This window comes from Schistocerca nitens, chromosome 2 (assembly GCF_023898315.1).
Source record: "Schistocerca nitens isolate TAMUIC-IGC-003100 chromosome 2, iqSchNite1.1, whole genome shotgun sequence".
Taxonomy (NCBI): domain Eukaryota; kingdom Metazoa; phylum Arthropoda; class Insecta; order Orthoptera; family Acrididae; genus Schistocerca; species Schistocerca nitens.
In genome coordinates, this window is record NC_064615.1 from 650,544,587 (window position 1) to 650,571,822 (window position 27,236).

The window sequence follows — 27,236 nt, forward strand, 5'->3', positions numbered from 1 at the left end:
TCTAAGGGTACTGAAATAGGACATACACTTGAAATCAGTAGTAAGGGAAGTGAGTGGTAGGCTATGATTTTGTTAGGATGGTTCTGCAAAAGTATAGTGCATCTGTAAATAAGAGGCAAATGATAATGGTTCTACAGCACTGCTCCAGTATTTCATGTCTTCATCAAGGCGGTATAAAACAACATGCCAAATAAATTTGGAGGCACATTGAAATGTTAATAAAATCATTAGCAAAGTGGCACAAGAGACAGAACTTGTGATGTAGTAGCTAAATTATATAAAATATTTATTAAGCAATAAAAATATTGTGTAAAGTAGGTAACTGCACACACTGCCAGGGCTTGCTCAAGGATCTTTCCTACACATATACACAGTACTTAATTGGTAAAAATGAGGTTAAAACACTGTGACCTTCCAGGGAGGTGTTTTTGAAATTTATTAGACTTCTTAAAACAATATTTTAATGCTTTCCTGTGCATTTTAAAAGTGTGAGTACAACATTTATACTGGTTATTAATAGTCCTATAGTAGCACGTCTCAAAATCTGCGGTTTTTATTTTTTTTCGTCAGAGGTACTGGTATGTACCATCACAAATCGAGCACTGCATATACATGTCCTCAATAGCTACCTGACATCAACTAATAGATGAAGACTTCCTACATGCTTCCTTATGCATGTTAGTCTTCATACACATATATCCAACCCTGCATGGATTTTTAATGTCATTTATTCATGTTGATCTTCCATGTTTCCTGGAATCCCGCAAAGATTTATGCTCCATCTGCATTCCTTTTGCTTGGCTACATGTTCCACCTACCTTCACTTCACTTTCATTACAGTCTTAATTAGGTCTTCTACTCCAGCACTTTACATACTCCATCTGTTCGTTTGCCTGTATCTCTTAGTAATTCCCAAGATGCATATTTAAATTTATCTCTGAGCAATCTTTAGGTTTTGAACTATTTTGGCATCAAAATGCCATCCTGCATTAAATGATATTAACTTTGATCTACACAAAAATTTTACATTGTTGTACCAGAAGTCACATAGTACATCTCCTTGTGCTGTTAATTCAAAATCCATGTTTCATCTGTAAAGAGCCTCTTGGGGAAAAAAGTGGAGCGAAAGGGAAGAGAAAATATATTTTAATTTAAAGTACTATTTGGCAATACACTTACCTTCAGTACCACATACTGGTTCATGAGTCTGCAGCACTTTACAACAGGAACTGTCGCCTTCTGTTCTGTGAATCTGTGTGTCTGAAAAACACATCCCCTTTGTTAAAATTTGCTTGTCCTGCAAATCTTGTTATGATTAACATAAATTATCAAATTAGCAAAGAAATAAGACTTACAACAGAACAGAAGAATTAACTTTGATAAATATGGACCATTGACCTTTAAAATTTGTTTGGATGGATTTCATTATAGAGATTTATGTTCCTTATATCAATAGACCCCCCCCTCCCCCAATGAACCATGGACCTTGCCATTGGTAGGGCGGCTTGTGTGCCTCAGCGACACAGATAGCCGTATCATAGGTGCAACCACAATGGAGGGGTATCTGTTGAGAGGCCAGACAGACATGTGGTTCCTGAAGAGGGGCAGCAGCCTTTTCAGTAGTTGCAGGGGCAACAGTCCGGATGACTGACTGATCTGGCCTTGTAACACTAACCAAAAAAACCTTGCTGTGCTGGTACTGCGAACGGCTGAAAGCAAGGGGAAACTACAGCCGTAATTTTTCCCGAGGGCATGCAGCGTTACTGTATGGTTAAATGATGATGGCATCCTCTTGGGTAAAATATTTCGGAGGTAAAATAGTCCCCCATTCAGATCTCTGGGAGGGGACTACTCAAGAGGACGTCGTTACCAGGAGAAAGAAAACTGGTGTTCTATGGATCAGAGCGTGGAATGTCAGATCCCTTAATCGGGCATGTCGGTTAGAAAATTTAAAAAGGGAAATGGATCGGTTAAAGTTAGATATAGTGGGAATTAGTGAAGTTTGGTGGCAGGAGGAACAAGACTTTTGGTCAAGTGAATACAGGTTTATAAACACAAAATCAAATAGGGGTAATGCAGGAGTAGGTTTAATAATGAATAAAAAAATAGGAGTGCGGGTTAGCTACTACAAACAGCATAGTGAACGTATTATTGTGGCTAAGATAGACACGAAGCCCACGCCTACTAAAGTAGTAGTACAAGTTTGTATGCCAACTAGCTCTGCAGATGACGAAGAAATTGATGAAATGTATGATGAGATAAAAGAAATTATTCAGATAGTCAAGGGAGACGAAAATTTAATAGTCATGGGTGACTGGAATTTGACAGTAGGAAAAGGGAGAGAAGGAAACGTAGTAGGTGAATATGGATTGGGGGTAAGAAATGTAAGAGGAAGCTGCCTGGCAGAATTTTGCATAGAGCATAACTTATTCATAGATAACACTTCGTTCAAGAATCATGAAAGAAGGCTGTATACATGGACTAAGCCGAGAGATACTAGAAGGTATCAGATAGATTATATAATGGTACGACAGATTTAGGAACCAGGTTTTAAATTGTAAGACATTTCCAAGGGCGGATGTGGACTCTAACCACAATTTATTGGTTATGAACTGTAGATTAAAACTGAAGAAATTGCAAAAAGGTGGGAATTTAAGGAGCTGGGACCTGGATAAACTGACTAAACCAGAGGTTGTACAGAGTTTCAGGGAGAGCATAAGGGAACAATTAACAGGAATGGGGGAAAGAAACACAGTAGAAGAACAATCGGTAGCTTTGAGGGATGAAGTAGTGAAGACAGTAGAGAATCAAGTACGTAAAAAGACGAGGGCTAGTAGAAATCCTTGGGTAACAGAAGAAATATTGAATTTAATTGATGAAAGGAGAAAATATAAAAATGCAGTAAATGAAACAGGCAAAAAGTAATACAAACGTCTCAAAAAAAGAGATCGACAGGAAGTGCAAAATGGCTAAGCAGGGATGGCTAGAGGACAAATGTAAGGATGTAGAGGCTTATCTCACTAGTAGTAAGATAGATACTGCCTACATGAAAATTAAGGAGACCTTTGGAGAAAAGAGAACCACTTGTATGAATATCAAGAGCTCAGATGGAAACCCAGTTCTAAGCAAAGAAGGGAAAACAGAAAGGTTGAAGTAGTATATAGAGGGTCTATACAAGGGTGATGTACTTGAGGACAATATTATGGAAATGGAAGAAGATGTAAATGAAGATGAAATGGGAGATAAGATACTGTGTGAAGAGTTTGACAGAGCACTGAAAGACCTGAGTCGAAACAAGGCCCCGGGAGTAGACAACATTCCATTAGAACTACTGACAGCCTTGGGAGAGCCAGTCCTGACAAAACTGTACCATCTGGTGAGCAAGATGTATGAGACAGGTGAAATACCCTCACACTTCAAGAAGAATATAATAATTCCAATTCCAAAGAAAGCAGGTGTTGACAGATGTGAAAATTTCTGAACTATCAGTTTAATAAGTCACAACTGCAAAATACTAACACGAATTCTTTACAGACAAATGGAAAAACTGGTAAAAGCTGACCTCAGGAAAGATTAGTTTGGATTCAATAGAAATATTGGAACACATGGGGCAATACTGACCCTCTGACTTATCTTAGAAGATAGATTAAGGAAAGGCAAACCTATGTTTCTAGCATTTGCAGACTCAGAGAAAGCTTTTAACAATGTTGACTGGAATATTCTCTTTCAAATTCTGAAGGTGACAGGGGTAAAATATAGGGAACAAAAGGCTATTTATAATTTGTATAGAAACCAGATGGCAGTTATAAGAGTCAAGGGACATGAAAGGGAAGCAGTGGTTAGGAAAGGAGTGCGACAGGGTTGTAGCCTCTCCCCGATGTTATTCAATCTGTATATTGTGCAAGCAGTAAAGGAAACAAAAGAAAAATTCAGAGTAGGTATTAAAATCCATGGAGAAGAAATAAAATCTTTGAGGTTCGCCGATGACATTGTAATTCTGTCAGAGACAGCAAAGGCCTTGGAAGAGGCAGTTGGACAGTGTCTTGAAAGGAGGATATAAGATGAACATCAGGAAAAGCAAAATGAGGATAAATGAATGTAGTCGAATAAAATGTAGACTGGCAATGGCAAGGAAAGCATTTCTGAAGAAGAGAAATTTGTTAACATCGAGTATAGATTTAAGTTTCAGGAAGTCGTTTCTGAAAGTATTTGTATGGAGTATAGCCATATATGGAAGTGAAACATGGACGATAAATAGTTTGGACGAGAAGAGAATAGAAGCTTTCAAAATGTGGTGCCACAGAAGAATGCTGAAGATTAGATGGGTAGATCACATAACTAATGAGGAGGTATTGAACAGAATTGGGGAGAAGAGAAGTTTGTGGCACAACTTGACAAGAAGAAGGGACCGGTTGGTAGGATATGTTCTGAGGCTTCAAGGAATCACCATTTTAGTATTGGAGGGCAGCGTGAAGGGTAAAAATCGTAGAGGGAGACCAAGAGATGAATACACTAAGCAGATTCAGAAGGATGTAGGTTGCAGTAGGTACTGGTAGATGAAGAAGCTTGCACAGGATAGAGTAGCATGGAGAGCTGCATCAAACCAGTCTCAAGATTGAAGACCACAACAAACAACATATCAACAGAGTTAATAATCCAGAATGTCGGTCCCAGTATGTTGCTTACCTTGTTCTATCATAGTGAAACATGCTTCAGTTTCAGTCTCTTCATAATCATGATCAATTTTTAACCAGGATTTCTTCTTCTCTGATTTCAGCAGTCGAGGCCATTTGAAACCTGAAAAATAAACTTGCTTTGGTCTGCAACTTAATTAGTATAGACAGTTAAATTGTATAAAATCTCACACCAGAAACAATATACAATTTCAGTATATACTGTTTTTGGAAATTTGCATCAAAAATGTTTTTAAAAGACATGGACTTAAAATCTTTATAGTTTCTATTAAAAAAATACTTACTGCTACTATTTGACAAAAATATGAAGGATCCAGAAAAGGAGGAGAAAACGAAATGTAACTTCATGGATTGAGAGGGTACACAATGATGTTATTTTAGCGATTACAAAATCGAGTAAAATTTACAAAGAACGTCACATAATATGCCCACTCTGGCTTGGATGCATGCACTAATTTGGTTGGGAAGAGTGACATAAAGCCACTGAATCCTCTCCTGTTGCAACCTGAGCCACAAAAGTTGTAACTGGTCCTTGACATACTGGGACTGGGATTGAGTTGATGTCTGGGCTTGGCCACATGTCTTCTATCGCATACAAACCAAAGGAGTATCTCTACATCATGCAGACAGTTTTTAGTGACATGTACCATTGGTGGATGAACACTGTCCTGTTGAAAAATGACATCATGATATTGTTGCATGTGAGGACACAGGATATCCATGGTGTACTGCTGTGTTGTTACATTGGAAGAATGGGATCTCTTCTTATGATGCTGCCAGTCGTGGCCATCTGGTGTAGTGCAGAGCTGTGATTCACTGCCAAACAGAATGCATCACCATACGTCAGCAGTCCATGTTTGCCAATCACAGCATCATTCCAAATACAGACACTGTTAATGGTAGCCTATGTATGGGGTGGTAATTCCCTAATCCAGCTGCTGCTAGTCTCCGAGCAATGGAGCCGGCTGACAAAGAATGTTGCAGTGAATCAATTACATGTTCTCGGATGGCAAGTACAGATGTGGCAGGTTATGGTGTGCTTGCACAATACGGTGGTCCTCCCTTGTGGTGGTCAGATGTGACTGACCGGAGCACTGACAAAGAGTATACCTGCCCTCATGTTCCCAAGTAGTCAAACAATCGGCCAGTATGGTATGATGACACACCTAAAGCAGTCATGATGTAACACAATTTTGTATGATCGACACATCTGTACCAACTGAATGGCAATAGCTAACAAGACTGACAATGTTATACAACAGCCAGATAAAAGCCTCTTTCTTAACAGATGTGTCACAAGGAGACATCTCCAGCAGTGAGATTGAATTTTTGAACCATCTACACAGTGATGTAGGTTAAACTCCCAAATTTCAAGCTCTGCACTCATTCCACTGGTGGGCCCTCGTTTATGAACAGTTGACAAAAAAAAATTTTAGAATTTTGTGCGATGCTTCTCAGCACGGGTGGCCTGTGGGCTGGATTCAGCTAGTGATTGTTTTCAATCCAGCCTGCCGAAAAAAATTTGTGGGAGACATACGGAAGCGATCGCATTGTACTTTGCGACGCATTTTTGGATATTTCTATGGACACTCGGCTCATCTCGGGTTTTCTGCTCATGATGCAAAATAGTTAAAATTTTGTTTACTCCATGCACGTGCAATGCAATTTCGCCACTGCTGGGTTTGAACAACAAAGAGAACCTTACAAGACTCAGCATGAAGTCACGGCCAATGTGCTCATGTGTCTGCAGAGAGAGGGGAAACAGCTCTCTATCTTGAAGAGATGAGGTGAGAAGTATTTTTGTCTTCGACTGATGCTGACAACAAACCATGCCTATGTTGTCAGTTAAAAAAACTATTTTTGGACAAATACTTAAAACGTGCTTGTGAATAGTGTTTGTGAATGTTAGCACACTAAATTTCAAACACTTAAATGACCTGCCTGTTGCCAAAAATTGCTTAGATACTCCTAATTGCTTGTCAGTTGGGATTGTTCACCTCATTGCCACATTTTGTTTTTCAAGCCTTTCTAGGTTTAACATTTGGACATTTTTTTTTTTTCTGTTGAGGACATGTTGTTGAAATTGAAGGTAACTTATAATGAATTAACTGCAATCAGTTGCTTACATATGGGTTTATTTTTCCATGACGACACTTCAAGATGTCTGGCATTCCATCTTCAGATGTTTACATTTATTTACATGTCGTGAAGATTGTGTCTTTTTAAAAGTGTTGTAGAATTTTGCAACACAGCTTCATTAAGACAGCTCTTTTAAAATGTTGTTAAGTAAAGAAACAATGTTCATAATGCATAAATAAATGCAAACTTCTAAAGCTGTGGTGAAAACGTGTTTTGAGGCATAATTTGTTGGTACTGAGTGCTGGAAGCAGGTGTCATCATAAACGTTAATGTCTAGGACACTATAGTTTTGACTTTAGGCACTAGGAGCGCTGCTGTTGAGGCCCACGAGCTTAAGTAAGTATGTGAATCAGGCCTGTGGGTCAAGAATGTTACTCATGCCTGCTCTACTGCTATAAAAAAGAAATGTTATATACATTGGTTGCATAGTGTAATGGTTAAGACAGAGTCCCCAAAAGCAAAAGGTTCTGGGTTTGAATCTTCGTAGGTCCTTTGAATTTTTTTATTTCTAAATCTTATTGAAATGACTCTGACTATTATTTTAATTCAGTTGATTGGTTTATCTGTGATTTTTTGTATTTGTATTCCTTTGTAACATCATTTTAATCATTTTATTAACTTTTTCAATTACTATAATTTTTTCTTCCTATCATTCTTTTTCCGTTTGGAATCTTTGTTATGTGCTTTTAATTATTTTTACATATTAACTTCAATTTAACTTAGTCGATTATACCATCCTATATTTTCATTCAAGTTCTTACATTCATTATTTCTATTCCTCATTTTACTTGATTTTCATTTAACTTATGATCCCGTCTTTTCTTTAAACCTTGATCTGTGTTATTTTGTTCATAGTGCAATAGGAATTTATATTTTAAATTTTTGCGAGATAGTTACCACCCAAAAAATGAACATATTGTAATAAAAAAGACATTTCTTATACCACTGTACATTCAAAATAAATAGTTTGTTTCATCTTTGTGTTTTAACCAATAGATCAATATTTTCACATGTTAATTAAATTCACAGGCACAAAGATTCCAAATGAAAAAAGAATGATTGAAAGAAAAAAAATAGAGCAATTGAAAAAGTTAATATGGTAATTAAAATGTTGTGACAAAGGAACAGAAATAAAAAAAATTACCTTTAAATCAATTATAAGTAACTGAATAAAAATAATGATCAAAGTCAGTTTGGCAAAAATTTAAAAATAAAAAAATTTGAAAGCAGCTAATAAGGTTTGTGCCCTAAACATTTTGTATGCTACACAACCAGCTTGTATGAGATTTCTTTTTTGAAGCTGTAGAGTGGCATGCGAATTTTTTTTTTGTAGATTACTTGCAAATGAGGGCCCACCAGTGGGAATGGTTGCAGACTGTGATACCTGGGACTTTACCATATAGATGCTTTCAAGCATCGATCCCACCGCTGGGGACCTCTCCTTGTCAGTCCTGTGTGATGGGAACATTAACTGTACAGAAACCCGAAGAAACTGAAATATAAGGGTGAGCATAGAGGTTAGTCAAATTTGGAATGTTAAAACTGATGTCATCCCTGTTATCATTAGTGCCCTGAAATTAAAATTAGATGACTTGAAGACCACTCTGTACAGAATACAGTACATTATAATGATAGTGAAGTACAAGATACAGTAATGTCTGAAACCACCTACATCTTGCATAAAGTATTGTGAGATCACTTAAGTCACCAGGTATATTCTTGAGGCAACTGGAAGCAACGATAATAATAGTAATAGTAATAATAATAATAATAATAATAATAATAATAAAACAAAGACAGAGGATGAAATGGTCAGATGAAGTTAACCGACACCTCATGTTCTGTTATTACCAAGCAACAAACCTAGGAACCAACACAACTGGGTACAGATCACAAGTATACACAACATTTATTACCAGATACCCAGAATTAAAATGTTTAACAGAACAACGACTAGCTGATCAGATCCGTGTAATAATCAAAAATAATAGGACACCCCAGTCAGAATTAGAAAACATCAAACAACAAGTACAACAAATACTGGAACAAAATAATGTGCAATCAGAAGAAGAAGAAAATACAGAAATGGACTCAAACATCCCGGAGCAAACAAACAAAGAACAACACGCATCAGTTAAACAATCAGAGGAAAACGAAATCTTAAGACAGCCACCAGAACAAGCACAAATAGAACATGAAGTGACACACATGTTAGATATAGAAGAAAAATTTCAGCTGACATATATAGAATACAAAGACACAAATACAGACATTAGACCATTCTTGCATAGACCACCAAATAACCCACAAGTCGAAACAACAATAAAAACTATCAACACAATCATACACAACAAATTAAATGAAAACACAACTATGGAAGAGTTACAACTACTGGTTTATATAGGAGCACTCACTACACTAAATATACACACTAGGCAGAGATCAGAACCAACCAACACACAGAAGAAACCCACAAAACCAGCATGGCAACACAGGCTACAGATCAGAATAGAAAAACTGGGAAAAGACATCGGACAGCTAACACAATTTATAAGAAATGAAATGTCAGAAAAAAAAAAAAAACGAAAAAGGTTAGGTTAAATCTTACAACAAGAAGCGATAGAGCAATTAGATGAAAAGAAGCAGAAATTACAAGCATTGGCCAAACGACTTAGAAGATACAAAAAAAGTGAAAATAGAAGGAAACAAAACCAAACATTCAACACAAACCAAAAGAAATTTTACCAGACAATAGATAACACACATTAAAATGGACAATCCACCAGACATAACAGACATGGAACACTTCTGGAGCAACATATGGTCAAACCCAGTACAACATAACAGGCATGCACGGTGGATACAAGCAGAAACAGACACATACAAGATGATACCCCAAATGCCTGAAGTGATAATTTTGCAACATGAAGTCACCCAAGCAATTAATTCTACTCACAATTGGAAAGCCCCTGGAAAAGATAAAATAGCAAATTTCTGGCTAAAGAAGTTCACCTCAACACATTCACAGCTAACTAAATTATTTAACAGTTACACTGCAGACCCATACACATTCCCTGATACACTTACACAAGGAATAACTTATCTGAAACCTAAAGATCAAGCAGACACAACAAACCCAGCTAAATATTGCCCCATAACATGCCTACCAACAATATACAAAATATTAACTTCAGTCATTAAACAGAAATTAATGACACATACAACACAGAACAAAATTATAAATGAAGAACAAAAAGGCTGTTGCAAAGGAGCACGAGGATGTAAAGAGCAACTGATAATAGATGCAGAGGTGACATATCAAGCTAAAACTAAACAAAGGTCACTACACTACGCATACATTGATTACCAAAAAGCTTTTGATAGTGTACCCCACTCATGGTTACTACAAATATTGGAAATATACAAAGTAGATCCTAAATTGATACAGTTCCTAAACATAGTAATGAAAAATTGGAAAAACACACTTAATATCCAAACAAATTCAAATAATATCACATCACAGCCAATACAGATTAAGCGTGGAATATACCAAGGAGACTCATTAAGTCCTTTCTGGTTCTGCCTTGCTCTGAACCCACTATCCAACATGCTAAATAATACAAATTATGGATACAATATTACTGGAACATACCAACACAAAATCACACATTTGCTACACAAGGGTGATCTAAGACTACTGGCAGCAACAAATCAACAATTCAACCAATTACTAAAGATAACAGAAGTATTCAGCAATGATATAAATATGGCTTTTGGAACAGACTAATGTACGAAAAATAGCATAGTCAAGGGAAAACACACTAAACAAGAAGATTACTTATTGGATAACCACAGCGACTGCATAGAAGCGATGGAAAAAACAGATGCCTATAAATATCTAGGATACAGACAAAAAATAGGAATAGATAATACAAATATTAAAGAAGAACTAAAAGAAAAATACAGACAAAGACTAACAAAAATACTGAAAACAGAACTGACAGCAAGAAACAAGACAAAAGCTATAAATACTTATGCTATACCAATACTGACCTACTCATTTGGAGTACTGAAATGGAGTAACACAGACCTAGAAGCACTCAATACACTTACACGATCACAATGCCACAAATATAGAATACATCACATACATTCAGCAACAGAAAGATTCACATTAAGCAGAAAGGAAGGAGGAAGGGGATTTATCGACATAAAAAACCTACATTATGGACAGGTAGACAATTTAAGAAAATTCTTTATAGAACGAGCAGAAACTAGCAAAATACACAAGGCAATCACTCATATAAATACATCGGCTACACCACTGCAATTTCATAACCACTTCTACAACCCTTTAGATCACATAACATCAACAGATACGAAGAAAGTAAATTGGAAAAAGAAAACACTTCATGGCAAGCACCCGTATCATCTAACACAGCCACACATCGATCAAGACGCATCCAACACATGGCTAAGAAAAGGCAATATATACAGTGAGACGGAAGGATTCATGATTGCAATACAGGATCAAACAATAAACACCAGATATTACAGCAAGCATATTATTAAAGATCCCAATACCACAACAGATAAATGCAGACTTTGCAAACAACAAATAGAAACAGTAGATCACATCACAAGCAGATGTACAATACTAGCAAATACAGAATACCCCAGAAGACATGACAATGTAGCAAAAATAATACATCAACAGCTTGCCTTACAACATAAACTTATAAAACAACACGTTCCCACATACAAGTATGCACCACAAAATGTACTGGAGAATGATGAATACAAATTATACTGGAACAGAACCATTATAACAGATAAAACAACACCACATAACAAACCTGACATCATACTCGCCAATAAAAAGAAGAAATTAACACAACTAATCGAAATATCCATACCCAATACAACAAATATACAAAAGAAAACAGGAGAAAAAATTGAAAAATACATCCAACTGGTTGAGGAAGTCAAGGACATGTGGCATCAGGATAAAGTTGACATTATACCAATTATACTATCAACTACAGGAGTCATACCACACAATATCCACCAGTACATCAATGCAATACAGCTACATCCAAACTTATATATACAACTACAGAAATCCGTAATTATTGATACATGTTCAATTACCCGAAAGTTCCTAAATGCAATATAACATATACCGTACAGTTAAAAGGAAGTCACGCTTGATCAAGGTCCGCATCACTTTCCATTTTTGACCAGACATAACGTCTGAGAAAAGAAAGAAATAATAATATTCTTTATTGCCCAAAAAAATCTTTTTCAGAGTGAATAAAGGCAAACCTATGCTTATAGTGTTTGTAGGTTTAGAGAAAGCCTTTGACAATGTTAACTGGAATTCACACTTTGAAAGTCTGATAGCATGGTAAAATAAAGGAAGGAAAATGTTATCCATAACTTGTACAGAAACCAGACTGAAGTAATAAAAATTGGACACCAAAGGGAAGACATAGTTGGGAATGGAGTGAGTCAGGTTGCACCCTACCTATAATGTTATTCAATCTGTACACTGAGCAAGCATTAGAAGGAAGCAAGGAGAAATTTTGGGAAGGGAGTTAAGGTTCAGGGAGAAGAAATAAAAACTTTTGAGGATTCCAAGGACATTATAATCCTTTTAGAGGAACAGTTGAACAGAATGGATAGTGTCTTGAAAAGGGTTTATCACCAAAGGTAAAATAAGGATGACAAAATATAGGCAAATTAAGTCAGGTGATGTTGGCAGAATTAGAGTAGGAAGTGAGACACGGAAACAGTAAAATAACTGAGATTGGCAGAAGTTGTGAGGGTATAAAATACAATTTGACAATAGCAATATAATTGTTTTTCAAAAAGAAAAATTTGTTAATATTGTCTTCACAAAAGGTGGGTCCCTCTCATCCTGTAATCTGAGTGACCTAACCCTCCTTTCTAACCTTCACCCACCTATGCATCTTTCCTCCCTGAGGGAAGGAACTAAAAGCTCAGCAGTCTATGTAATGGAAGGAAGGTAGCTGACACTAGTAAACTAGAAGGATGGTTATTGATGTGTGAACTGGAATACCATAACACATTAAGTAGGAGAAGGTATTAGGGACAATAAAATGGGTAGTGCTGATGGCAATGACGGTGGTGGTAGTGGTGGTGGAGGGTATTAAGAAAATTTATTAAATAGTCTACAAGCTTGGATATTATCTCAAAAATTAACTGCCATAACTGCTTATTTCTGACATAACATCCAGATTTACAAACTTCTTAATATTTTTTAAATTATTGTAGAAATTTTAATAAACAAGAAACAGGGCAAAATGTCAAAACATAGTTCATATAATTATGAAATTATACTGCTGTTTGTAAGGTCTTCATCCAGAGACTGATTTGAGGCAGCTCTTGCTACTAGTCTAACTTTTATATGCTTCTTCAGCTCTACGTAATTAATGCAGATACATCAACTTGAACCTGATTACTGTAGTCTCTCTCTTCTATTACCAACTTAACTATTCCTTGATACTTCAAAATGTCTCTTGTTTTAGCTGAATACTGCCTTAAAAGCTCTCCTTTCCATGATTTGATTCAGTATTTCTTCATTAATTATCCTATCTCCCCAAATTCAGTTTTTTTTTTTTTTTTTTTTTTTTTTTTTAGCACATTTCAAAAGCTTCTATTCCCATGTTGCCTTGTTGCTTGTGCTGTTTATCATTTACATTCTGCTATATGAGGATACCATACAGACAAACATCATCTGTAAATATTTCCTAAAACAGAAATTTATTTTTGATGTTAATACATTTCTCTTTTTCCAAAAATGTTTGTTGCTATTGCCAGTCTGTAAATTTATATCCCCTCTACTTTGGATAGTCTGCATATTTCTATGCATGAATTACCATCACAGCTAACACCAAGAAGTATTTTTTCCTGAAAGTAGTTAGGTACTGTACAAGACTCCCGAATTTATGATATTTCAACAGTTATTTTTCTCCTAAGACAGCAAAACTATAAAACAACTTCTAGCATTGCATTTCGTAATCTAATTAGATCAGCATTGCCAGAGTTAACCTGCCAATAATCCGCACACCTTGTTATACTTTGGTTGATATCTATCTCATGCCTCATGGACATTGCTATGGTGGGGTAGCTTGGATCCCTCAATGACACACATAGAAATACTGTAGATGCAACAAACACAGAGCAGTATCTGTTGAGAAGAAAGACATATGGACCAGGAGAAGGCAAACCTATGTTTACAAATTTTGGATGTTTGGAGAAAGCTTTTGACAATGTCAACTGGAATACATTCTTTTTAGTTCTGAAGGTAGCAGCGGTAAAATACAGGGAGCGAAACATTAAGTACAACTTGTACAAAAACAAGATGGCTGTTGTAAGGCTTGATGGGCATGAAAAGGGAGCAGTGGAGAGAAGGGATTGTTGGAGTAAAGGAAACCAAAGAAAAATTTGGAAAAATAAATAAATAAAAAACTTTTAGGTTTGCCAATGACATTGTAATTCTGTCAGCAAAGAACTTGGAAGAGCAATTTGATGGAGTGGACAGTACCTTGAAAGAAGGGTATAATATTAATAACAAAAGCAAAACAAGGGTTATGGAATGCAGTGTAATTAAATCAGGTGATGCTGTAGGAATTAGGTTAGGAAATGAGACACTTAAAGCAGTAGATGTATGTGCTATCTGGCTATTAAAATAGCTGAGGATGGCCAAAGTAGAGACGATATAAAATGTAGATTGGCAAGGAAAGCATTTCTCAAAAAACTAAATTTGTTAACACTGGATATAGACTGAAGTATTTGGACCAAAGATGATTATAACAACAACGACCTTTTCTCAAGAGACTACTCATTCTGTTCATCTGATCTGTAGTGTTCTTTGATGTCTATGCTGGAATTCCTTTGCCAGGTTTCTCCTTGGTATCCTTTATTGCATGCATCATGTACAGATAGAAGGGTAAGAACACTTTATCATTTACTTTTAAACTGGTGCTTCCCACTGATGTCCTTTGACTCTTATTAACTGTAGTCTCATTTCTGTAGAAGTTGTAGCTGACCTTCTGCTCTCTGTATCCCTGACAACTTCACAATCTCATGTGATTCAATACTGCCGTTTCAAAATCTACAAATGTTATAAGTACAGGTTTGACTTCTTCCATCTATCTTTTAAGATAAGTTGTAGTGTCAGTTGCCTCAGTGTTCATGATTATTTTTTTCAGAAACAAATCTGATCTTCCTCTAGGCAGACATCTACTAATCATTACTTTCTTCTGTAGATACTACTGTACCTATGAATTATTAATCTGATGGTTTGGTAAATATTCACACATCTCATCACTTGCCTTCTTTGGTGTGGGTATAATAATACTTTTTCTTGAAGTCTGAGCTTATTTGGCCTATCTCATACATACCACATAACAGGATTGGAATAGTTTTGCAAATGTTGGTTCTCTCAAGGATCACAATAACTCTGAGGGGCTGGCATCTACTCCAGGTGTCTTAATCTTCTGTGCTTAGTACGAATCTGCCATCTGAACATTTAATATTCATACAGCTGCTTCTCTTTCCTCCAGAGGTATCTCTAATTTTTCTATAGGCAGCATCTATGTTCCACATAGCCGTGTGAGCTTGCTTTTACATTTTTGCATTCATTTACATTAAGAAATGTGAAATTATAATTTACAACTGGCAAGCAGTTTTAATGATCATTTCTTAACTCTAATAGAGAAAAAATAGTACAAAGCACCAGAGAGAAAACATCTATCAAGTTTAACCAACTGGCAAGTTCGGCAACTAGTCCTTCTGAAGTCAAGACAAAAGTCTTGCAACAGTAAAAGATCACTTGATGTTGACAAAGATTCCACTAGAACATTCAGAAATTGTTTTCACAAAACCAATGCTCCTAATGCATTGTAAGTACAGATAATTCTTTTAACGCAATTATAGTAACATTATAAAAGAAAGGTAACAGAAAAGATATCAACACCCTGTAATTACTAACAAGTTTTTTAATGATACCATTGTCTAAAATTTTTGAGAATCTTGATACCAACAATGAGTGTAATAAAACCCATAATAGATTATGAACATTACATAACTGAGAGTAACCAGTTAGTATTATTTTCTGGCCCCTTCAAATTCAACTGACATTAACAAATGTGCTTCCAAATGCTAAACAACAATAACAGTAAACAGAGACTGATAACTGTGAAGTTCCAACTAAGATGGAAACTGTTGCGGCATAAAGTGGATCTATTATTTCACCACTGCACCATCTCTCTTTATTTATTTATTTTTTTTTTCATTTAGTCCAATCTTACTTTCACCATCTTCACCTCCTGACAGCTGATTTGTAATGCATTGCAGCCTCTTATCAAGAGAGAGTACTTTCACTCTTATTTTCGTCAGCATTTACATAAATTATGATTTTTCCTTTCTACCTTAAGCAATACGAGATATTTACCTGTCAAAACTTTTTGTAGCCTGATTTGCACATACAGTCCTTTGGCAGAGTGGTTAATATTGTCTGGATGAAATTGCCCATATGTCTCTAAAATGAAGTGATAAAGACCATCATTGTTTGTGCTGTAACAAAATAAACTAAAAATTATGGAATATCAAATAAAAATTATCTTAATCTACAATATTCACAGCACATATATTCATAATATGTAAGTCAACCATTTAAACTATAATTGGCAACATATCCAAGCAAAATACGGGTCAGCAGATAATATTTTGAGTATTGAAAGTAAGTCTTTATCATGAATCACCAATTTTGCCTACATACATGAGTAACAAACTGTAAAAATACCAGAGAAAGAAAGTTGCTACTCACCATATAGCAGAGATGCTGAGTCGCGACAGGCACAATAAAAAGATTTACACAATCATAGCTTTCGGCCATTAAGGCCTTTGTCAGCAGTAGACACGCGCGCGTGCACACACACACACACACACACACACACACACACACACACACACACACACACACACACACACACACACGTCTGCAGTCTCAGAGAGCTGAAACTACACACACCGCCAATAACCCCCCACCCCCAAATCAACCAACCACCTACCTTTGAAACAAAACATATCATTGATTCTGCATGTCAGGGTTCCGACAGTTTGTTGCTAGGTTTGTGGAGGAATGTGGGATTAGATGTCTACATAGAGGTCATGTAATTTACGTAAATAACAGGCTGCTGATTTGCATATGCGGTGAAGGTGCCCAATAGCAACCCAGATGGATTTCATAGGATTTATATCAGGCAAATTTGGTCATCGAGACAGCAACATGAGTTCACTATAAGGCTCCTCAAACCACTGTAGTATGGTTTTGGCTCCTAGACACACACAGTTATAATGCTGAAAGATGACATCACCACTGGGGAAGACATCAAGCATGACGAGATGCAGGTGGTTTGCAGCTGTCAGCTTGTCTTTGATTACTACCACAGGTCCTATTGCAAGCACAGAAGAATGTCTCACATAGCATAACACTGCTCCCACCAGCCTATGCCCACGGCGCAGTGCATGTATCTAGCTGCCATTCACCTTCATGGTGGAATTTGGAGAGATGATTCATTTCCATTGCAGTTTCTTTTATTGATGCACTGTGCTTACCCAGAACCCTTCCAACAAATTTCAGTCTCCTATTTGCCTTTCCTAATATTAATCTTAAGCATTTGTCGCATTTCATATTGCTTCTTAATCTTCTTCTTCTTGTGCCTCTGTCCCGCATCTGCTCAGGGTTGGCATGGTTATTAACGGATTTGGCACGGTTAATTTAAGGGGTGGTCAGATGCCCTTCTTGTCGCCACCCTGTCATCTCCCTGGGGCAGAATTAGGGCACCCCAATCTGCGTGGAGTGTTGTTCCTGTGAAAGTTCACAAAAGCTATCCAAACATATATGAACAGTGTAACTAAGGTGGGAATTGGGTAGCAACCCAGTATCCAACTAGATGGATGTGGAGAAAAGCCTAAAAACCCTATCCTGGCTGGTCAGCACACCGAACCTCTATGTTAATCCGCAGGGCAGTTCAATCCAGGGCTGAGCACCTCCCATTGCTAGGTGTGGCAGTTTAATGTGCACTCCTATCTGGGTGATTACTTCATACTGATTTTTAGTACTATCGCTAAATACTTATACAACGTGCTCAATACAAATCTCGTAATTGAATACCACCCGGTGCTTTCTCTTTGTGGCAGGCATAATCTTGTGTTAATCCAAATTTAAAGAGAGATGCCGTTCATTACATCTAGTGGTACTTTGGTCCAAGTCTTCCTGCATTTCCTTACAACCAACTAATGACAGTATTTTCCTGTAGACAACAGCATCAGCAACAGACAATCTTAAAGTGGTATTATTCTTATCATCAGATAAATCATTTATATATACTGAGAACATTAGAGCTATTATGTTTCCTTTGGGGCATGATACTACTTTAGTTTCTGTAGAAATTTTGTCATCCAATGTAACATACTGGGTTCTATTAGTCACATATTCATTGAGCCAATCACATATACATTAAGATACTCAGTATGCTTCTATCCTGTTTGGTATCTGACAATGGAGTACAGTGTTGAATACCTTTTGGAAATCTAACTCCAGTTACTATAGGAGTGACACATGTCTGAGCTTACAATATGCTCTATGATCCTGTAACAGACAGATGACAGCAATGTTAGTCTGTAATTTGGTGCATCTGATCTTTTATCCTTTCCATAAACAGGAGAGACCTGTGCAAGAGACTCTTAATAAATAGAAGCAACGGAAAAAAATAATTCTGCAGTCCATTCACTGTAAAATCTAACTGGAATTTTGTGAGGGCCTGGTGCATTGTTTCTTTTAAGTAGTCTTAATTGTTTCACCATACCACAAATATTAAAATCAATATCAAACACCATCTGGGAGTCCAAGCTGTGGTCAAATGCTGGTCCAGCAGTTTACTTGTGTATAAATGCATTTTCAAAAGCGGAACTTAATATTTCAGTTTTCTGTCTGTTGTTTTCATCTTCAGCTCAGATGGATCCACAGGAGACTGAAGTAATTTTTGGTCATAGGTTGGTCTGCAGCCAGGAGGTCTAAAATATTTCTTGTGTGTGTGTATTGTTGGATTAGTTGTTTGAGACAGTTGTCAGACAACATATCCAGTACCACTTTGCAGGACTGGCTGTCCTTACTGCTGACAAAAGATTCATTATTTTTTTTCACATGATACTGGACAGATTAGTCACCACCTACAACTACTGTATGCTCAAGGTACTTCCGTGCTATCGAGTTAAGGCTATTTTTGAATGACTCCATGACCAATGTGTCTGAATCTAGTGGTCAGTAGAAATATCTGATTATTGATGTACACCCCCTGAACATGGTTATTCTTGTTCATATTATTTTGCAGTTGGAGTCATTTTGGACCACACTCAATTTCTGATTGTCACTACAAACACTCCGCCTCCTGGAGAGTCTTGCCTGTATTTCTGATATACTTTCCACTATTGCCAATAATTTCCCTTCTCTCTACTTCAACTGTCAACGAATTTCCAGTGCCTAGCATAAAGTGGGGGTAGCTGCTTTCTATGAGATGCATGAGCCCTGGAACTCTGTTGTGAATACACTGTCAGTTAACAACTATTTTAAGATTCTCAGTATTTGTATTTGATATCTGGGAAGTCGAAATAATTGCATTCTACAATGCTGGTTTTCTGTTGGTGATCTTAGAGTTTCAGCTAAAACAAAGTGTATACTCTATCCCCCCGGTAGCTGTTTCTGTAGGGCAACATTACCAGTTATTACAGTGTAGCATAGGTAAAATAATCTACAGCCAACCTTGTCACTGTGGCAACAAAGCCTTTGCTTCACACCCCACACTCAGCTACAGACCTGAGCACCCCAATCAGTCCCCAGGCAAATGTGCAGAGACCTCATGAGTAAGGCTAGCTGCCTTCATCACATCCATCAGTCTCTGGAAAGAACTGAGAATCGTCTCAAAGCTGAGGTTTGGTTGTTGCTGAGGCTTTCAATTGTTACCAGGGTGGGCTCTTCTACAGGGTGCATGATTCTTCACACTGAGGGCACACTGAGGGCACATCCAGTTTGTTTCCTTCCAGTGACACTATTTTTCTAATAAAGGCCTTTTTGCATTTAACACTGGAACTACCTCTTCTTTGCCCTCTCTGGGTACCTGGGCTGCAGACAGACCAGATAGTGCTGCATGAGGAAGAGAAGCAGAGACCACTGGCTCTGTCTCACTATGAGTAGGAGACAATGCCTCAAACCTACTTGTTAGAGTATGAGATAATCTTTCAGCCATTAGCCACATAACATCTTCCTAATGAAACAGCTCTATATTTGAACACATCTGGCAAGCCACCATCAGGTAATAGCTTATTGCCAGACTGGAATTCTCTGTGGATTATGTTGGCTAAAATAGTAGCTGGTAAGATCCATGGCAACATCACAACAGGAGACTGCTACATGTCCAACCAAACTCCATTTAATTTTCATTGTAATCCAAGTAAGATCTTTCACTGCAGTTTGTTCTCTAACCCAATTATTTTCTTCTAGTAATTTCTAACCCACCCCACTAATTCAGAAGCAACCCCAAGTTCATGAAAGGTTCTCATGCCAAAAGCTCATGTCTCATTGTTACAAATCAAAATTGGTCACTCGCACTGATTGCTTGATTGTATTCTCTGCTTAATAGAGTAATCAAAAGCTTCGTTTTGAAAACTATATCTGTGTTACTAACAAGAGAACCTCCCCATCGCACCCCCCTCAGATTTTGTTATAAGTTGGCACAGTGGACAGGCCTTGAAAGACTGAACACAGATCAACCGAGAAAACCGGAAGAAGTTGTGTGGAACTATGAAAAAAATTAGTAAAATATACAAACTGAGTAGTCCATGCGAAGATAGGCAACATCAAGGACAATGGGTGTCACGGAGTGCCGTGGTCCTGTGGTTAGCGAGAGCACCTACCAAACGAGAGGTCCTAGGTTCAAGTCTTCCCTCGAGTGAAAAGTTTAAATTTTTATTTTCAGTTTATGTGACAAACTCTTATGTTTTCATCACTTTTTTCGGAGTGATTATCACATCCACAAGAAAACCTAAATCGGGCAAGGTAGAAGAATCTTTTTACTCATTCGCTAAGTGTACAAGTTAGGTGGGTCGACAACATATTCCTGTCATGTGACGCACATGCCATCACCAGTGTCGCATAGAATATATCAGATGTTTTCCTGTGGAGGAATCGGTTGAACTATGACCTTGCGATCAAATGTTTTCGGTTCCCATTGGAGAGGCACGTCCTTTCGTCTACTAATCACACGGTTTTGCGGTGCGGTCGCAAAACACAGACACTAAACTTCTTACAGTGAACAGAGACGTCAATGAACGAACGGACAGATCATAACTTTGCGAAAATAAAGAAAGTAAAATTTTCAGTCGAGGCAAGATTTGAACCAAGGACCTCTCGTTCCGCAGTTACTCACGCTAACCACGTGACCACAGCGCTCCTTTTGCTACAATCTCCTTGATGTTGCATATGTTGCGCATGGACTACTCAGTTTGTATATTTTACTAATTTTTTTCATAGTTCCACACAACTTCTTCCTGTTTTCTCGATTGATCTGTGCCCAGTTTTTCAAGGCCTATCCACTGTGCCAACTTATAACTAAATCTGAGGGGGGCGCGATGGGGAGGTTCCCTTGTAAGTAATTCCAGTCAATTTTTACTCTTGTGTTGATAACACATTATTTTAGTTTTAGTATAATTAATTTGCAGGTGTATTTTCAAACATGCTCTATTATGTTCTTCCATTCTTTGTTGGAAGTTTTTCTGCACTGGAGGCAAGCAGTACAATGCCACTGGTTAATCAAAGCTGGTTCAGTATGTTCCATGGACAATATACAAAAACACCCCTCGGAAAGCTGAGAAACATTTTTGTGACACGAAATCTCCTTACCCCACCTCTCACCCCATTCTGAATTTCCCACAATCCTGACAATATCTGAGGATCTAGTATTGAGATATATTTTTGAATAGCACTAATAGAATCAGTACCATTTTTTAGCACTATTAGTACATATTTTGTTGAAAACAAGTCAAAAGCCTTCCCAAGATACAAAAATCATTTACAGCTTTCATTACAGTGACTTGGAAACTATACTTTTTCTCCCTGTGTAATCCGTGATAATTTTAATGAATATTTCATACATATTTTAAGGGTCTATAGTTTTTACATCTTATTGGTCCCCTTCCTTGTGAGTGGAACAGTTACAGAATTGTTACCGTTTTGACAAGTTCTCTTCCTCTACTGTACTGTTTTTATTACTTTTTTAACAAAATACTATAGTCTATACTTACTATACTCTATAATTAATATACTCTATATTTCAAATGGTTTTATAGGGCCTATATGACACTTCTTGCTTCCTTTCATTATTAACTACCCGTGTTTCAGCTTAATCACTTTAACTTATAAATGTTTAAACAAATATTTGAACACTTATACAATTTTGACTCTGTTTTTTGTTACAGTGCCACCTTAACTGATATAAAGTGATGTCTGTCCATGATAAGACTCAGATTTTCTCCATATCCCTGGGGCTTTCAATTGCTTTATCTTGTCAGATTTTCATCACACCTTCTTACATCCTCTCACAGACAATTCCAATTTTTTTAATTTAATTCTGCATGTTTTATCATGTGTTTATCATTATTTACTTGAAATTCTTACTTTTTCTCTAACAATTGTTCGTTTTGAGATTTTCTTTAGATTTGTTTTCTTCATACTTGTGACATCTATTTCTGCTTGTCTAAATTACCTTTATAAACATCTGCCTCTATTGCCTGCCTGCATCATCTCCAAATCTTAAGATGCTGAAACTTTCTTAATTCAATGTTGCATAACTACTTATTCTTATTAACATTTCCATAATCTTCAGTTCTGTGATTAGTTTTTAATTTATTTTTACACTGCATCTTACTAGACTATAACTACTTTTATTTGGAAAGAGGTCCAGAACCATTAATTCTGCCTAATTTATTTGTTGCCTGCTGAAATATAGTCAAGATAAATTTTTGTGCCATTTTGTCCTCTTCTATTTGTGTTTCTGAAAGACTCTGTTCAGGACAAACATGTTGTTGTTCTTGCCAAACTCCACTAATCTCTCTCTCTCTCTCTCTCTCTCTCTCTCTCTCTCTCTCTCTCTCTCTCCCCCCCCCCCCCCCAACTGTCTTAGGATTCCAAAATCTGCTGCAGTAAACAAAAATGCTGAAGTAACTGGGCATGCTCTATGGCATGAAGCGATTGTATGAATTTCTCTCGCTCTATTAGTCCCAGTATTCTTTCACCTAGTGTGGAATAACATTTCAGGAAGTCATATGCGACAGTAGGACCTCAAACAACACTGTCCATGGAACACTATCCTTCCAGAGCTTAGTGACAAAAGTGAAAACTTGTCAGAGCTACGCTCACAGCATTCTCAGACCAGACCTGAGGGCTCCTGAATTTCAGAGCTTCAGATCAACACAACCAGTTCATCATGCTAATTGTCAGCAGAGCTGTAAAATAAATCTTGTCATTTCTCTATTCTTACAAAGATATGAACAGCGGTATGACTTTTTTAAATGGCACCCCACATTTTTTATTTGGTAATTCATTTCCTCTCCTAGAGACCTATTCAAAAATGTATCACAGTGTACCATTCACTGAAACAAACTAAATATGTACTGTTACACTTTATAATGCTAAACTATGCTAAAGCCATTCTTCATCAATTTTGTTTTAAGAGGAGGAGGAGCCAGAGGTGGGAGGACAAACAGTTACACACAAATCTACATCTACTACATGGATACTCTACAAATCACATTTAACTGCCTGGCAGAGGATTCATCGAACCACCTTAACAATTCTCTATTATTCCAATCTCATATAGCGTGCGGAAAAATGAACACCTATACCTTTTCATGCGAGCTCTGATTTCCCTTATTTTATTATGGTAATTGTTTCTCCCAGTGTAGGTCAGTGTTAACAAAATATTTCCGCTAAGTAATTGAAATTTCGTGAGAAGATTCTGCCGCAATGAAAAGCGCATTTGTTTTAATGATGTCCACCCTAAATCCTGTATCATTTCAGTGACACACTCTCCTCTATTTCATGATAATATAGAACATGTTGCTCTTCTTAGAACTTTTTTGATGTACTCCGACAATCCTATCTGGTAATGATCCCACACCACGCAGCAGTATTGTAAAAGAGGATGGACAAGTGTAGTGTAGGCAGTCTAGTAGATTTGTTACATTTTCTAAGTGTCCTGCCAATGAAACACAGTCTTGGGTTAGCCTTCCCACAACATTTTCTGTGTGTTTCTTCCAATTTAAGTTGTTCTTCATTGTAATTCTTAGGTATTTAGTTGAATTTACGGCCTTTAGATTTGACTGACTTATTGTGTAATCTAAGTTTAATGGACTCCTTTTAGCACTCATGTGGATGACCTCACACTTTTCGTTATTTAGGTCCAATTGCAATTTTCGCACCATACAGATATCTTTAATAAATCATTTTTCCATGTTTTTTTATCTACTGATGACTTTACTAGTCAATAAACGACAGCGTCATCTGCAAACAATCTAAGACAGCTGCTCAGATTATCTCCCAAATTGTTTATACAGATAAGGAACAGCAAAGGGCCTATAACACTGTCTTGGGGAATGCCAGAAATCACTTCTGTTTTACTCGATGACTTTCCGTCAGTTACTATGAAATGTGACCTCTCTGACAGGGAATCATGAATACACTCACTAACTGAGATGATATTCCATAGGCATGCAATTTCTCTACAAGCCGCTTGTGTGGTACAGTGTCAAAAGCCTTCCACAAATCCAGAATTATGGAATCAATTTGAAATCCCTTGTCAATAGCACTCAACACTTCGTGCAAGTAAAGAGCTAGTTGTGTTTCACAAGAATGACATTTTATAAATCTATGTTGACTGTGTATCAATAGACTGTTTTCTATTAGGTAATTCATAATGTTTGAATACAATATACAGGGTGTCCCATTTATCTTGACCACCCTAATAACTGTTTGTCCAGATGTAAATTAAAAAATGTTTCAAGTAAATGTTCTTTAGCTGTCAGGGGGACATCAATCAGCACGATTGCCTTCATCACAGCTTTGTTTCTTACAAAGATATGAACAGCGGTATGACTTTTTTAAATGGCACCCCACATTTTTTATTTGGTAATTCATTTCCTCTCCTAGAGACCTATTCAAAAATGTATCACAGTGTACCATTCACTGAAACACAACTTTATTAATTACATAACACGACACTGACTTTGAGCCCAGGATCACAAACTTGTCCACTTGCTGGAGTTATCAGAAAACAAATGAAAACCAAGTAAAAACATAACACAAAATTGACTTTGACTCTCCTGCACCCATTGCCCTGGAGTAGAACATTCAAAGGTGCTCGAAGTGGTAACCCTGGACACCAAAACACTGGTGCACATGTTGAATGAAAGAATTATCTACCGCTTCCAGTGCTGCCTGCTGAAGAGAATTACAAGTAAGCATGATATGTTCCTGCATGTCTTCTGGAGTTGTTGGAATATCACAATAGACAATGTATTTAATGTATCTCCAACGAAGAAAGTCCATAGGATTTAAATCAGGAGACCTAGCAGGCCAAGTAACTGTTCCTCCTCGACAACTCTATCTGGCAGGATACTTTCGGTTCAGAACACGGCGTGCACGCAAGGCATTATGTGTTGGACGTCCATTGTGTTGATACCACATAAGCATTCCGGTTCTTAGCGGCACTTCATCCAGAAGAGGAGGAAGAACTTGTCTGAGGAAGTTGGCATATTCTGTGCCATTTAGACTACCATTGATGAAATAAGGGCCAATAATTGTAGTACAAAGCACCCCATACCAGACATTAGGTTTCCATTGTGCTGATGTTCCACCTGTCTAAGCCATCATGGGTTGTCATTGGACCAATAATGCATGTTCCTTGTATTTACCTGTCCTTTGTTTGAGAAGGAACATTCATCGGTAAATAGAACATTGGAGAAGAAGTTTGGGTTGGCGAGGATTTGCTGCTGTGTCCACTGACAGAACTGTACACGATTCTGGAAATCATTCCCATGCAATTCTTGATGTAGGTGTACATGGTAAGGATGGAACCGGTGATGTGTAAGAATTTGATGTACACTGGTTTTAGGAATGCCAGTCTTGTGTTAAAGCTGTCGTGTGCTCACAAGTGGATTCATAGCAACAGAAGCAAGAACAGTAACTTCGGCAGCTTCGTCTGCGCGAGCGCTACGACAATTGCGTTGTGGTGGATTGAAACTTCCCGTTTCCTGAAGTGTCGCAATAAGACAAGAAAACATCCATCGGGAAAGTGGGTGCTTGTCAGGATATCGCTCTCTGTACAGTTCCACTGCCTGCGAACATTTTTCCTACCTTCAACAACAACAACAACTACAATAAAAGAAACATTATGTCGATGCAGTTTTAAGGAAGGACAGCCTTTACTGTATGCCTACTCTACACAACAGTATTTAAAAGGACTAAACTACTGTATTAAATGTACTCGTGCTTAAGAAACCAGTATTGGAATTAATGTTCTGCTAACTTACATTCCCCATAGATGACTAGCATTTCTACCTTCTCTTAGTTGGTGTACATTCTACTCACACAACTCTTCAACTGACGATGGTTGATGGAATGACAGGTGTGCATTCTACTTATATTTGCATTTGTGCTCTGTCAACATCAGCACGTGGATGTGTTCCATTACCTCGAGTAACTGCACTAAGTGCTGGGAGTGTCAATGTTAATGATGTGTTATGTAATTAATAATGTTGTGTTTCAGTGAATGTTACACTGTGATACATTTTTGAATAGGTCTTTATGAGAGGAAATGAATTACCAAATAAAAAATAAAGGGTGCCACTTAAAAAAGTCATACCGCTGTTAATATCTTTGTAAAAAACAAAGCTACAACGAAGGCGATCATGCTGATTGATGTCCCTCTTACGGCTAAAGAACATTTGCTTGAAACATTTTGTAATTTGCATCTGGACAAACAGTTATTTAGGGTGGTCAAGATAAACGGGACACACTGTATCTTCCAAAATCCGGCTGCATATCAATGTTAATGATATGGGCCTGTAATTTAGTAGATTACTCCTACTAACTTTCTTGAATATTGGTGCGACATGCGCAACTTCCCAGTCTTTGGGTACGGGTCTTTTGTCGAGCGAATGGCTGGATATGATTGTTAAGTAAGGAACTATTGTATCAGCATACTCTGAAAGGAACCTAACTAGTATACAAGCTGGACTGGAAGATTTGCTTTTGTTATA

The 27,236-nt window shown here is 37.2% G+C and overlaps 1 protein-coding gene across 1 annotated transcript in view; it reads right to left on the bottom strand.

Annotated features, from left to right (window-relative positions):
* LOC126236768 (putative ATP-dependent RNA helicase TDRD12) overlaps positions 1 to 27,236 on the bottom strand; it is a 487,486-nt gene that overhangs the window by 13,198 nt on the left and 447,052 nt on the right. The window contains exons 26-28 of the mRNA XM_049946337.1: positions 16,315 to 16,436; positions 4,687 to 4,797; positions 1,180 to 1,260 (exon numbers count right to left, since the gene is read on the bottom strand). Of these exons, the coding sequence (XP_049802294.1) occupies positions 1,180 to 1,260; positions 4,687 to 4,797; positions 16,315 to 16,436 (314 nt within the window). The remainder of the gene's footprint in view (positions 1 to 1,179; positions 1,261 to 4,686; positions 4,798 to 16,314; positions 16,437 to 27,236) is intronic.